At 34.6% G+C, this 15,567-nt stretch overlaps 1 protein-coding gene and 1 long non-coding RNA gene across 2 annotated transcripts; one reads left to right on the top strand and one right to left on the bottom strand.

Annotated features, from left to right (window-relative positions):
* The first annotated feature begins 9 nt into the window (after positions 1-9).
* Positions 10-13,430, top strand: LOC124535667. Its single transcript, XR_006966821.1, has 3 exons — positions 10-285; positions 2,366-2,425; positions 13,270-13,430. It is a non-coding gene; the product is annotated as an uncharacterized LOC124535667 (long non-coding RNA).
* On the bottom strand, positions 4,202-5,382 carry LOC124535665. Its single transcript, XM_047111954.1, has 3 exons — positions 5,070-5,382; positions 4,770-4,962; positions 4,202-4,678 (listed from the first exon to the last, which is right to left on the bottom strand). The coding sequence occupies exons 1-3, from the start codon at positions 5,325-5,327 to the stop codon at positions 4,371-4,373; spliced, it is 759 nt and encodes a 252-aa protein (XP_046967910.1). The 5' UTR covers positions 5,328-5,382; the 3' UTR covers positions 4,202-4,370.
* Positions 13,431-15,567: the final 2,137 nt, after the last annotated feature.

A 15,567-nucleotide genomic window follows, 5' to 3' on the forward strand; every position in this document is an offset into this window, starting at 1 on the left:
TGTCTGTAAAACCCTAATTATAACCCAAATTAATACGCGCGAACTCAGTGTGTGTGCGAATGCTCCATAGATAATATTACGACCGAAGGTACTATATACTCGTATTCAAAGTCAGTTAGACTTTGAATGAAAAAGTTATCAATTTGGTTGTTTTGTTTATTTCCTAGGAAATCCGTTATTTAGGAATCGTTTTGAATAATTATTTATTTATTCCGCTGAACTGATTTTGTGCTTGAGAGGATCCTTCCCGTTTCAATTTGAAGTCGGCTTTTTTTGTTTTGTTACGTAAGTAAAGTGTTTGTATTTTTTTTGGTAAATGATTTTTTTGCCACGGATTATGTAACATGTTATTTATTCATCTTTAAAATATAAACTTCAGATCATATCATAGTGCAAAATTAATGTGGACGCATGCATATTAATATATAAACTCAGTTTCGATTTTCAAGTTCAAACTCTATTGAAAATAATACAAAGTATCAATATTATACTTTGCATGTGTAAATGTTGAATTTCATCATTATAGTGAAGGCTAGTATGCAGCTGTAGATGTTGTTTAATTAATTTTCATATAGGGTACAATAAAAATAATAATAAAACTTTATTGCACACCAAGACAAAACTGTTTTAGTAAAACCAAATAAATGTTACAAAAGGCGCTCTTATCGCTTTAAAGCGATCTCTTCCAGCTAAACGTGTGGCAAAGGAAATAGTCTGGAGGCGGTATAGGTAAAATAGGCATACATTTAATTGTAAATAATGATTATATAAATTGTTATAAGAATAAAACAGCCGTTCATTTGTTTATAGGATAATGGAATCGTTCTTAGTATACTGGAAAGTCAGAATTTTAATTGCGGTAGTTTTCCACGCAATGCATTTAAGGTATCGAATCGCACATAATTTATACTTTACCTAGTAATAATAACACTGGTCTACAAATTTTGACTTTAAAAAATAAATTTTCAAAACCAAAATTGTTCATGTAAAATAAATATTTTTTACGATATGTATAACTGACGTACACGTACTGAATACAAAAATAATTAGTAAACATTAAAATTAGTTTCTGTTTTTAGAGAAAAAATAAAAACGTTTTTTTAAAAAAAATACAGAATACAACAGTTTTTAATCATAAGTGCAATTCCGACGTGGTTTTTTTCGCTGTCCTCTTATATTCTGATTCTGGAATATATCGACATACAGTTTAGCAATAATCCGCCAACCTTGAAACGTTTCAACATCTTTGATATCGGTTTCCATGTAAGCGATATCCTGATGGAAGCGCTCCCCATATTCACCGCTTAAAGTCCCAAAATTATCCAGAAATCCAAATGAGAATGGAAAAAGTGGATTTTCAAGGACATGCTGCAAATCACTTTTTGGAATTATGATAACATATTTTCTATAAGTTCATTATAGTTGTCACTCCTTCTAATTTCATAATTTAGTAGGCGATGGTAGATTCGTATACACTATCTCTTTTTTTCTTTTTTTTTTAGATACATCCTTGTCATTTCAAAATACATGACTTGTCAGGCAAAAATAATAATCAGTTGCATGATTTGTCGATTCTCGCCTTTGCATTGGCCCTGCAAATCGAAATAATGGTTTTTCGTTATTTAGCCAATTCCTTAAGCCTGTATCACATGGATTGCAACAAAAATGTGAAACCCAACTTTTATCCTAGTATTTTATTCATTCGTTAGTATAGTAATAATAATAATAGGCTTTTTTATTGCAGGTGATATTGAACACTTGATGTAATACTGATGAAATGTTGCAAAAGTTGTCGTAATTATTCACACATTTTCGAGACATTTTGTTATAAAATATAAGTATTATTTTTACTTTTAACGCTTAGTAACTTAGTAATACGGATCACTTTAACTGAACATAATATTTTTAACATTCGATGCCGACTACATAAATATAATAATCAGCAATCAAGTTCATTTAAGGGCGAATCAATAAATTCGGAAAATGTCAAGTATTGCAAAAACTCCAACTAATAAATCACTTTTACTTGTCAATTTGTGTTCAGCGTGGATAGTTGAGTAGAAATTAGTTAAAATTATTTCGAATACAAAAGTATTCCAAATAATATACACTGCTAATCCACACTCCTCGCCTATCTCAATTATCAAACAAAAGAGATATACATGGGTAGTTTTTTTTGAGATCATGATATCGTGGCTGCTAAAGGTTCAAGCAGGTTGTGTCATTCTGAATAATCTATTGGATCTCGTATAAAATATTGTTTAATGTTATTTATTTTAATAAATGATTATTTTAATAAATTCTGAAATTGCTATCTCATAAATGTTCGATTGTTTTTTGATGATTTTTCTTTTATTATTTGCAGTGTTTTAAAGATCAATGGATAAGTGCAATCGTCAAAATGATGGACCTTCTTATAAATAAGGTAAATATCCTTTTATTTTAATAGTTTTATTTTAGAATTAGTGCATCTTTGTTTCACTATACATGATTTCCTTTGTATCTTCATGATTACCTACAATATCTTGATTAATTATAATTATAAGGATTAATTGTGTTCTATTATTTTTGTATCGTATTTACTTGTTTTATTAGAAATTCTTTAATTAACTTTGTATAATTCTTATCGGAAGTTATAAGACTTTCTAAATTGTCAAGTACAAGATTCGGTATGTTTTTCTTGGTCGAAATAAATATTTTTCGAATTAAAGTAAGTAACAAATGAATCAGCAATAGTGTGAGACGACGCCTCAAAATCATCTAGATGTAATAATATTTTTAGGAGATTGTTGTATTGGGAAATAAGTCATAGCCGTAATATTCTCTGGGTTAGGTTTAACTCATTCTTAAGTTATTACGTGATATAGATATCCTACTTCACTTTGGGGTTAAATTGTTTTGTCATATGGTTAATTGTTAATGTGCATAAATATACAATAAATAAATGATAACTAGATAGCTACTAGGTACAATATCGCACGGTTAGGATATATGTGTATATGTTTCCAGAATTAGTTTCGAGTCTTGCAATCATTTGCCTATTTTGAGACGTTTACATCTCACTGCGCGCCTCACCCATTTTTTATATATTTATTTTTATATCTTGTAATATCAGAGAGCCGAGATGACGAAGTGGTTAGAACGCGTGCATCTTAAACGATGATTACAGGTTCAAACCCAGGCAAGCACCTCTGAAATTTTATCTACTAAATTTGTGTTTATTACTGATCTCGTGCTCAATATTGTGTGAAAATCTATATGTAACTCCTCCAAACCTACTCTTATTAGCCCCGCAGTGGTAAATTTACAGGCTCTCAATATGTGTTGTAACATCCATAAAAGTTGTGATCCATGTGGATTGGTTACTGTGAATTATTAATAAAATTTACGTTGTCGAGGAGTTTTCTGTAGCAATTTTGGAGATCTATAAACGTTATACATATCGTTTCCTTTTTGTTTTATTTTATCGGCTGGTCGACAGGCAAATGAATCACCTGATAGTACGTGATTACGACTGCCTAAATAATATATTGGCGCACAATAAAATCTTAATCATTTTTGGAATAACCATTGCAAAATTGTAATAAATTAGTTCCCTGGCTTGATGACCTTTAGAACTGTGCTGTTATGGCCCTTGTGTCTGTAGTTACGCTTCTTTACTCTTCAAACCGGACCTTAACAATACTGTTTCTACTTAGTGGTAAAATATATGACGAGTGGTACCTACCCAAATGGGCTTGCAGAAAGCCCTACCACCTAGTGACGAGAAGCAGATTACGATACAGGAGGAAAAAGAAAGGGTTGTGGGAATTTATTTTAAGGCTCAATCTTTGTCCATGTTGGTACTACATATATATTAATACAAAAGAACAAACATTTCTTTTTTAGTCTTAATGGTTATTCGTTTAGGATAAATATGTCTATATATTCATTTATAATATTTTTGATGGTGGTTTACTTTATTGTATAGCTAATATTATATTATTATTAATGAAATGTTAGAACTTCGTTTTTTTAATTTATCTACATGTATAAAAACAATATACACATACATTTATAGACAATATAAAATTCGAGTATGTGGTACTCTTATAAAGAATTTTAGAAACATAATTTAATGTTTATTCTACAAGAATACTTTACGACATCTAGAAACGTTTATACACAAATAATAAAAAAAGTAACAATAAAAAAACATATATTAAATGCAATAAGATTTATTATACGTGTAAACTATTCTGTTATTGTACATATTTACTTTTTACAAAAGTTGTTAAAAAGCGATTACGAACTTATCTATTTCAAGGATACTGAGATTCGAATATTAAAAAAAATCTATTATATCGATACTATGAAATAATACTGTCACCTTATTTTTTGAAGACACGTACAGATTTGCTGAAGAATGTAATCGTCGGGTTGATTATAATAATAGCCGTGAAACAGGCTGTGAAACCCATAAAGGTATATGTGAGTGCAGGTGTTGCCCAATTTTTAAAATTGTTCTTATCAAAGCCGTAACAGAGGCAGATACATGACGCACAAAATGCCACGATACCGAAGCAAATGTGAGTGATTTTAGACAAATTTCCAGGAAGGCATTTACGTAATTCGAAGGCGTAGAGCGATGCCAATCCGTTAACGAGACAAACGGTCGTAAACACCATAGCCACCAGACCTGTAATGTATATTTTAAAAATAAATATATACAAAATATAAAACTGTTACTATTTTTTTTTCCATTCTAGTGAAGCAAATTGTCGACTTACCAAATTGACCATGTAACGTATTCCAGTTCACTGCTTTATCTAATGCTTTGATTATGCTCCCAGCAATAGCAAGTCCTGAACCCAAAATTTGCAAGACAGTATGTGCCCTGCGCTTGTCGACTAACCGAAGACTCGCAGACCATCCATTGTGAGGGCACAAACTTAAAATCGCTTCACCCATTAGTAGCTGGTACTAAAATTCATACAAAATTTATGAAAATGTTTCCGAGTAATAATAATAAAAAATAAACATAAGATGAAAGTAATATTAAAAGATCTATAGAAGTGGTTTATACTCACACCAATCACACACAAAACAATATGTAGCGGAGTCGCTCCCAATGGCAATGGACTTCTACACGCAAAAAGAATTGATATCCCCACTGTAGCTCCAATTAATATGTGCGCCAATAGATTTAGTGAAGATTGAAATATCTTCAAAGGATAACTTTCTGTATTATCCACTATTGCCTGTGGAACTGGATCAACACTTTTTAAATTAGTTATATTGCCCTCGGGATCTCCGTTAAAGGATGAATCGGTTGCGTTCGGAGGCATTTTTAAGTTCGTGTTGACGTATCTTCGGTTCGGTGAGAATTGTGTATTAAATATTTGTTTCCTTTTATTTATAGTATATGTAAGAGTAGATAATCACTGGCGAGCTTATCATTATCGACCGAAGATTGTAGACGCTAAAGATATTCAATTGTCTGTAAAACCCAAATTTTATGTAACTTTTCAAGCGTAACCGTAATTTTTGAAATGAAAATATTCAGTTTATTGTATGGTTAATGAGTTTAAACTTTATTTATTTTTAAATGTGTGCTAAATTTCAAATATACCTATATAATACTTACGTTCGTTTGTTCAAGATAAGATGGACGGAACATTGTAAGCGCGAACTCAGTGTCTGTGCGAATGCTTCATAGATAATATTACGACCGAAGGTATAATATTTACTAATTAAATGACTTCGAATGAAAAAGTTATCAATTTGGTTGTAATATTGTTTTGTTTATTTCCTAGGAAATCCAAAATTTATGAATCGTTTTGAATAATTGGGATAGTGTTTGATAGAATCCTTCTCGTTTCAATTTGAAGTCGCCTTTTTTTTGTTTTGTTACTTAAGTAAAGTATTTATATTCCTTTTTGCTAAAAGATTTTTTTTGCCACGGTTTATGTAACATGTTATTTATTCATCTTTAAAATATAAACTTCAGATAAGCTTAACATAGCGCAAATGACGCATGCATAATAATACATATTATCAGTTTCGATTTTCATGTTTATAAGAGGTAGTGCCACACTGCATACCTCTCGGTTGCAGTCGAATGGGCCGGCACGCCCGGGGAAGTACCACTTTCTCACTTAAAATCGGCGTAAAGTGGAGCTATGTCACCGCGTTTCGACCGGTAAGTGAGAGTTCCGAAGGCCCGATCCCTCTCCCCCCAACATGGTTGTGCAGAATTTAATGTAATTTTGCGCTCGCCACTGCTCGGAGCAAGTGTGCAAGTGGAGCAGGCATCACAAGGCAACCCCTACCACACTCGCTGTGGACTTCTGCAACATACGGGGACTCAACTCCAACTTCAATGCCGTTCACATTCACCTTGAGACGGCGAAGCCTGCCTTGCTCTTTCTTATCGAGATCCAGATATCTTCTCCTGTCGATACGACTTTTCTTTCTTACCCCGGGTACAAATTGAAGCACACTTTTGTACCACGAGCTGGAGTGTGCGTTTACGCCAGAGATGATATCTGCTCTCGACGCCTCAGCAGCCTTGAAGGGCAGGACCTATCAATTATCTGGCTGCGCGTAGACAGCAACGACCATCCGCGAATCTACGCGTGCCTTTATTGGTCCCATAGCGGTAATGCCGAAACCGACCGTCTGATTGAGCAAGTCCAATTGGCTACAGATTCCGTACTGCAGCAGACTCCATCGCAGAGATCATTATTCGGGCGAGTTCAATGCCCATCATAGAGAGTGGCTTGGATCACGCACCACTGATCATGCGGGTAGATCTGTTCTCGACTTCGCTTTGGCTTATGATTTGACACAACTGGTCACCTCGCCAACGCGAATGCCGGTCGTGGAGGATCATACACCTTCCCTGTTGGACCTTCTGCTGACTTCGTATCCGGACGGCTACAAGATTGTCGTCGATCCCCCTCTGGGCTCGTCTGACCACTGTCTCGTCCGGAGTACAGTGCCGGTTGTGCGGTACTCACGACCTCGTTTCGCGGGCTGCCGTCGCGTGTGGCGCTACAAGTCAGCAGATTGGGATGGGATACGGTCCTTCTTTGCATCTTATCCATGGGGGCGGGTTTGTTTCTCGATGGATGATCCGAACGTTGTTGCTGAATCTGTCGCCGATGTGGTGCTTCAGGGTGAGAAGCTTTTCATTCCATGTTCTGCGGTGCTCATTGGTGGCAAGTCCCAGCCCTGGTTTGGTCGTTTCTGTAAAACGGCTTAACCCCGAAAATGGGAACGCTACAGGAAGATTGGGCTATCGCATCGACGTCTCGTGATGCAAACACCAGCACATTCAGAAAGGAATATAACTCTGCTTCTAGGTCCTTCAAAAACGTGATTGCTCAGGCGAAGTCGAAGTACATTGGCAGAATTGGCGAGAGACTGGTTTGCTTCCCTTCAGGAACACGTGCCTAAAAAAGGCAACCGCTCAGATCCGTCCAATTATAGGCCTATAGCCATCACCTCCTTACTCTCCAAGATAATGGAGTCCCTTATAAACTGCCAGCACCTGTGGTATTTAAAGGAGAACCAGCTGATTAGCGACCGCCAGTACGGTTTCCGTCGGGGTCGGTCGACCGGTGATCTTCTAGTTTACTTTACTCATAGATGGGCTGAAGCAATTGAGAGAAGGGTGAGGCATTAGCATCCAACTTGGATATAGCGAAGGCCTTCGATCGCGTGTGGCAAAAAGCGCTTCTTTAGGAGCTTCCTTCCCATGGGCTTCCCGGGAAATTATGCAATTGGATTACCAGCTTTTTGGCAGATCGGAGCATCAAGGTCGTTGTCGACGGTTCATGCTCTGACTTAAAATTCGTCAATGCTGGTGTTCCACAAGGCTGCGTTCTATCACCCACTTTGTTTCTTCTGCATATCAATGATTTGTTGCAAATCGGGAACATTCATTGCTATGCAGATGGCAGTACCGTTGACACCTTATACACTGGCCGCGCTAATATTTCTCCGGAAAACGTCGAAGAAAACCGGAACAAACTTGTGTCTGAAATCGAGTCTTCGTTAAACGAAGTCTCGAACTGGGGCCGGCTAAATTTAGTCCATTTCAACCCAAAACGATTTGAGTCTTTACGATTTGAGAACATCCCGATAGCCGCTACAGGTAGTATCGGAATACTTGGCGTTGATATTTCGAGCCTCGTTCAGTTCCGCGGTCAATTGGAAGGCAAAGCCAAATTGGCTTCAAAAAAGCTCGGTGTGCTCAGCAACAACAACAGCCTGTAAATTCTCACTGCTGGGCTAAAGGCCTCCTCTCCCTTTAAGGAGAAGGTTTGGAACATATTCCACCACGCTGTTCCAATGCGGGTTGGTGGAATACACATGTGGCAGAATTTTTATGAAATTTGTCATAAATCATCATCAATGTCAAATTTGACATGAATCAGCGGTGCTTGCCTGTGTTTGAACCCGCAATCATCGGTTAAGATGAACGCGTTCTAACCGCTGGGCCATCTCTGCTCAGCAAGGCGAGACAGTATTTCACGTCGGCCCATCGCCTAAAACTTTACAAGGCGCAAATTTGGCCTCAAATGGAGTACTGCTCTCACCTCTGGGTGGGTGCTTCCCAGTACCAGCTCCTTCCATTTGACCGTATCCAACGTAGAGCGGCTCGAGTTATCGAAGATCAAGCCCTTTCCGATCTCCTTGATCCTTTGGCTTTGCGTAGAGATGTTGGATCACTCTGCAGTCTACCGAATTTTTCACAGGGAATGTTCCGAGGAATTGTTCGGATTAATCCCGGCTGCTGAATTTCACCTTCGGACATTTCGTCAAAATTCTGAATTTCACCCGCACCACCTTGATGTCCGAAAATCCACAACAGTGCGATTTCTTAGACATTTTTTGCCTCGCACAACCACTTTGTGGAACCAGTTTTCGCCGGCGGTTTTTCCGAACCGATACGACATGGGAACCTTCAACAAAAGCGCGTACACCTTTCATAAAGGCCGGCAACGCACCTGCAAGCCCCCTGGCTTTGCAGATGTCCATGGGCGGTGGTAGTCACTTTCCATCAGGTGGCTCTTTTGCCACCTATGCCATAAAAAAAATGTTCAAAGCTATTGAAAATGACACAAAATGTCAATCTAAAACTTTGTATGTGTAAATGTTGAACTTCATTATATATATGTGAAGGCTGGTATGCAGCTGTAGATGTTGTTTAATTAATTTTCATATAGGGTACAATAAAAATAATAATAAAACTTTACTGCACACCAAGACAAAACGGTTTTAGTAAAACCAAATAAAATAAAATATAGATGTTACAAAAGGCGTTCTTATCGCTTTAAAGCGATCTCTTCCAGCTAAATGTGTGGCAAAGGAAATAGTCTAGAGGCGGTATAGGTAAAATAAGCATACATTTAATTGTAAATAATGATTATATAAATTGTTGTTAGAATAAAACAGCCGTTCATTTGTTTCTAGAATAATGGAAACGTTCTTAGTATACTGGAGAGTCAGAATTTTAATTGCGAGTTTTCTACGTAATGCATTTAAGGTATCGAATCGCACATAATTTATACTCTACCGAGTAATAATAATTTATCAAAAATACCATCTACGATAGCGCCGAAGTTAAATAATCGTTGAAATTGCCGAAGATAATATTCGTCGTCGAGTCTCACTCGTCATAAATGATAATTGTTATTACTGTGACGTGATATATTTTTAAAATGTCTGTGTCATGTTTGGAATATATATTTCTGATATATAAAAATTATGTACTGTATGTACCATGCGTATCATCTACACTGATATTATAAATGTGAAAGTAACTCTGTCTATCTGTCTGTCTGTAGCTCTTTCACTGCCAAACTAATGAACCGAATTTGATTGAAATTTAATGTTATGAAGCAAAATCGAATTACAAGGTATACATAGACTATTTTTTACCTAGCATATGACAACCAATTCCCTAAAACCCGAGCGAAGCCGCCGTCGACAACTAGTATTGTATAAGGTAAAAGTACAATTCGATAAAAGATAAAATAAATGTAAGATTATTATATTAAAATATAATAAATACATACATGATAACAGATTGCTAAAAAGTGCGAATCTGCCCGGTTAGGATTAGGTTAGGGTTTAAACAATAATATGTTGTGAATTACTGAAATGTATATTTCCAAAATTACTTTCGAGTCTTCCGATCATTCGCTCATTTTGCGATGATAACATCTCATTGCATGCCTCATGCATTTTTTAAAGTTTATTCAATTATCTTGTTAAATCTCTTAAACTTGGGATACATTGTTACTGTGGCTTATTAAAATTAATAAAATACGCTGTCGCGGAGTTTTCTATAGACATTTCTATGGATAAGTAAATGAACCGTTTGATGGTATGTGATTACGATTACACATGTACATTGTCTCCGAATGCAAATTTTACCCTTTTGATAAAACTAATGCACTTAAACATCCTAGTTCCTCAGCTTGGTGACCTTTTGGAACTTTGATGTTATATGCCTTGTGTCTGTAGTTGCACTGTAATACTTAATTTCATATTTGAACTCAATAATACTTACCATTACTGCTCAGTGAACGAATATCTGATGAGTGGTACCTACCCAGATGGGCTGAAATGATGATGATGGGTTAAAACTTTTATACGCTTATTTTATTCTTAGAAGATATATATGAATACAAAAAAATATATACATACATATGTTTTTGAAGCCTACTGGTTTAGGATTCAGAGCGTATTCTTTTTTTTCTTTCATCGTGCGATTCTCGTTAACTATTCAGACACTTTCAATATGTGTAAAAAATAGATATTCCTTTTTTTCTAGAATATTCTGATAATTTTTATCAAACGTGGCAACGTTCATGAGACATTTGCAATAACGCCTTTTTTAGATGGCGTTTAACGCTCGCGAGCGACGAAAATTTGTACTTGCAGTCAGGGATTTACAAATCCATTATAATGTTATTTTTTTAGCGAACTCACATTCGTTTTTTGATTCCATGATCTATAAAAATATTTTATTTAAAAGTGCTACAATCTGTAACGTTTCAAAATATTACAAAATTTTTAAATTTCAACATTTGAAAAGAGCACACTTGCCAGCAACAGCAATTACTTGACCCATGCCCACTATTGTCAGATACATAATAATACATATGATGCATTTAAAACAAATGAACACTCTATAAATGCCTCGCTGCTTGCTAGGAACTTTTGAAGAAGGTCTGATCGAAGCTGTTAACACATTACACATGTATAATTGTATATAATAACTTCGAGACTGTACAATTTTCAAGGAGCTGCTCACGTTGTCGTAGAAATGCTTGGGCACCGCAAAAGTATGGTTACAAACTTCTGATTTCTGTAACGTCTGCCTATTTCAAATTGGACCAACCAAATTGACAATAGTACACAAGTGTGGGTGCATGGGCTCGCTCTTTATTCCTTGCTCAGACAGGAAGAAATTCTGGTGCAGGACTAGCGGCTTTTCGATCTTTCCGAGACACAGGGTTCTATTTTCTGTAAAGTTGAGTTCCAAACCCCGGGCTGTTACCGAGAATTTTTTGATAGACTAATCATTTAGAAAGAATACATATATTTGTCTCGACATGGGTACCTTCAAGAAAATAGCGCACTCCTTCCAAGGCCGACAACGCACCTGCAAGCCCCCTGGTGCTGCAGATGTCCATGGGCGGTGGTAGTCACTTTCCACCAGCCTCATGCTCGTTTGCCACCTATAACATAAAAAAAAAATTGTAAGATTTTTCCAGATTTATCATCAATCGTAAAAATGTTAAAGGATAAAAATAATAACTTGTGTTTTTTTATTACCTAATTTTATATTGTTGATAATTATGATTTTTTTCTCAACATAATACACGAACAAAATGAAAATATTGGTGCACAAAAAACATAAATCATAAATAAGATGATTATTTACTAATCATTCTTGATAATTTTACTCGTTACGATAGTATATCAAAATATTTTAAGCATAAGATTAGCAAAATGAAGAAATAAATCAACATTGAAATTTAATTTTCAAAATTAAGTTTTGTGTTTTGCTGATAAGCTTATCGTATATTGGAATTTGGTATTTAAAAAATTATGTATGAGGATAATGTGCGAAAAAAACGCATATCATTTGTATAATAGTACATCAATACATATAAGAAAATTGTAGTGTCTGTTTTGTAATATTAAAATAACCGCTTGAAATAACCGTTTTACTAGATGAATATATATGTATACACGGTACATATACCAAAATCAATTTTTTTTTACAAAATTTGTGTGTCTGTCTATTTGTTCCGGCTAATCTCTCTAACGTTTGGACCGATTTTGATGGGACTTTTACTGGCAGGTGATGTAATAGGAAGTACCTTAGGTGACTTTTATTTTAGAATTATGTATAAAGTTACGCAGCTATGTACAAGTACTAGCTAGTAGCCCTCGTGCATGCCACCAATCCGCCGTCACGTCGGCAGCTTTAATATATCAAAAGCTGCCTAATACAGAATAAATAAGTTATATTAAAATCTGCGAACTGAACAATAACGTTTTTGTTATATTCAAATACGCACAAAGTCACGGGCACACCTAGTTCATAATATCTAAGTATAGAAGTTTATCTTTATTTCGTACTAGTCATTAGGTTACTATCTAACTAAATAAAGTTTCTAGTTTAATAAATTTTTGTTACAAATGTGGTACGGTTACGTCATTGATTAAATTTTCTTCTATTACTGTTTAATTTTGGTCGTATTACTAAATGATAATTTCATTAGAAGAAAATCTAAATAATACTTTTTCCATAACACAAGTGCTTTAGCTACTAACATTGGGATCAGAGTAATGTATTTGATGTTGTCTAATATTTATTTTATATCTCACTGAAGTAATATTGAAAATTCACTAAGGGTGTTGGTACAGTATTATTTACCCATTCCAGCTTCATATGTAAATTATGGATCAACATAAAATGTTTACATAATACACAAGTATAACACGGCTTAAGTTTTTTCCGGCATCTTCAACAAATGTCACATTTTAGCCAAATTACCCAAGACCCTTATTAGTCATAATTTAAATCTTCCTCGTGAAACATTTGATTCATTTGTAAAAACCACATGAAAACCCGTTCAGTACTTTATTATTAGCATTCAGATATATAGTAACTTTGTTTTATCACACTGAATTATGTCGTGTGCTTTATCTTACGTTTAGTCGTGTTCAAGGAGATTAAGTTCTTGTTTATTCTTACAGATGCCTCGACTGGAGAGTTATCAGAGGTGAAATTAGCATCAAGCATCGAGAAGGTAGAAATGCATGTGCTCGACCTAGTCCTGACCTACGTGAACGAAAGCCCACAATTTACACCACTGAAAGTTTATACTTACTTTGAATAAAAAATATTTCAGTCTTTTTATTTTTAGTTTTAGCAAATATATTTTATATTTCAGTATTTGAAAAAATTAGATCAGCTTACTCGTATTGTAAACTTGAAGATGGATATTCAATTAAATTGTATTTAGGTCACTATTAGCAACCGTTTGAAATGAAGGTCAAGTAAAATTTACATATTTATGGGAACCATTTTGGTTTTTACTAATATAATTAAGACTTTAATGAATGATTTAGGGTCGTGTTAAGTACAAGTTGTAAGAGGAGGCGACGTTGAAATTAACGTCCTGTTAATACAACATTAGTTATTTGTAACTAAATAAACTCTTTAATTATAATTCCGTTTCTAAAAATATATTCTATATAAACTCTTGGATGTATGGGTGAAATTGTTCGGTAAGAATCCGGTCAAAACAGTGTCTAAAACTGTTTATCTGTTTATTCGAACTTTGAAAATTATTAGATGAGTACGTATAGAATTTTCTTATTTATATTGTATCCAATATATAAAATCAACAAACAACAAGGTGGGTTTCGGGTCTAAAGTTACAGAAAGTTATGAGGGTATTGCTTACATTTGAAACAGTTTTACCGTCAGTTATGAATATTTTGCACTATCATACGCCACGCAAACATCGAACCTCCGGGACCCGTATAATGAACCGGTGTTGGTCAGCACAATTAAAGGGCCCCATTTGGACCTCTGCTAATGGAATTAAATCCAATTAGATTTTAGGGTTACGAGGTGAAGTTTACTGACGGCAAACAAATGGCGTTCTGGAATGGCTTGCACCTGTTTAGATTATTTGGTTGAAAATAAATTTGTATCTGCCTTTGGAGATAAAATATTTGTCCTCACAGTAATATAAAATGAAAATTTATTACCCGATAAATCTTCCCTTTAACAATATTACATAATTGTTATATTTGTAAAAGTAATATTGTCTGTTGTTTTGATTTTCGTTATTAACAACTTACTATTTATAATCTAACATACTATAATGTTAAAAGGACGTAATGTATTTAGAAACTGCATTTTTCAAGTAATATTTATCATATGTACAATCAAGCCGCACTGGAACTGAATTAGTCTTCGTTTTGGACAAAGTCTTTTGTCCAGAAATAACTCTCCTTTTATTTGAAATGTTGTTTTTCTAACTTAAGATCTCATTAGACTTAAAATTATGAACATAATATCAGCTTTTTATTAGAATAAAATATAGTTTCTTTTGCATCGGTAACTTTCTGCAAACGCAAACAGTCTGCCAGATAAAATCAATCAGACTGGATCCCGCTAGGATCTCAATTCAAACATACGAAGTATTCCGAACTTGTTTGGCTCCGAGTGTGCTTGTTGCAGCATATGCGATAAAATTCATGAAACTTCCCTTCGTGAAAATTTTCTCAAGTAACAGCGTTTCTTCCTACATGTGGTTTTCCATCAAAGTTTTCTCTTCCGATGTTCGAGGTATAGAAATTTGGTATCATATAGGCATGTTAAAATTTTCATACGTTGTAAACGAGGCTTCTATTTTTATACCGTAAAAGAAACTGAGAAATTTAAATTTGGTGTCATAATAGATAAAAATTTATGCTTCACATAATTTTAGCCCTGTCTCGAATAATTATACCATAATGAAAAAATAAAAAAGTTTCTTCAAAAGAAAAAAAATTGTAGCGGATTCTATTATTCAGTTCTATAGCTACGGCTTGGTAGATGCTCGATACACAGTTCAGTCTTTCAGATTTTTTTCTTAATGTAAATTAGAAATTTTCTATTCATTTGTTGTGATGTGGTGTTTATTATATTATAAATATGGTAAAAAAACCATGTTTGAAATTATTTTTGTATCAAAAGTAATTTTTAAGTTAATTAAATAATTTTGTATTTATGACGGAATTAGTATTAATTCAGAACGTAAATTATTAATCTATGATGGCTTCTTCGGTTAAGCCGCTACCTGAGGATTGCAGATTCCAATGATTATATCTGATGATCACATAGTTCATATTCTAGGAAATAAACTTATTGATGAAATGCTGCTAAGAAAAAAAAATTAGGGAATTGTGACTGCACAATGAGTACAACTGTGTTTTTGTCCGCAAGTTTGTTCACTGTTATCTGTGAAGTTAATACGTCAATTTCAACTTCCAGCTTTC

This window comes from Vanessa cardui, chromosome 15 (assembly GCF_905220365.1).
Source record: "Vanessa cardui chromosome 15, ilVanCard2.1, whole genome shotgun sequence".
Lineage (NCBI taxonomy): Eukaryota > Metazoa > Arthropoda > Insecta > Lepidoptera > Nymphalidae > Vanessa > Vanessa cardui.

What these genes read in the sequence shown, in the direction of transcription:
- LOC124535665 (XM_047111954.1), bottom strand. Translation starts at nt 5,327, where the DNA reads ATGCCTCCGAACGCAACCGATTCATCCTTTAACGGAGATCCCGAGGGC. An exon ending in TTGTTTTGTGTGTGATTGGT is followed by an intron (nt 4,963 to 5,069) that starts GTGAGTATAAAC and finishes TATGAATTTTAG; the next exon opens with TACCAGCTACTAATGGGTGA. An exon ending in TACGTTACATGGTCAATTTG is followed by an intron (nt 4,679 to 4,769) that starts GTAAGTCGACAA and finishes TATACATTACAG; the next exon opens with GTCTGGTGGCTATGGTGTTT.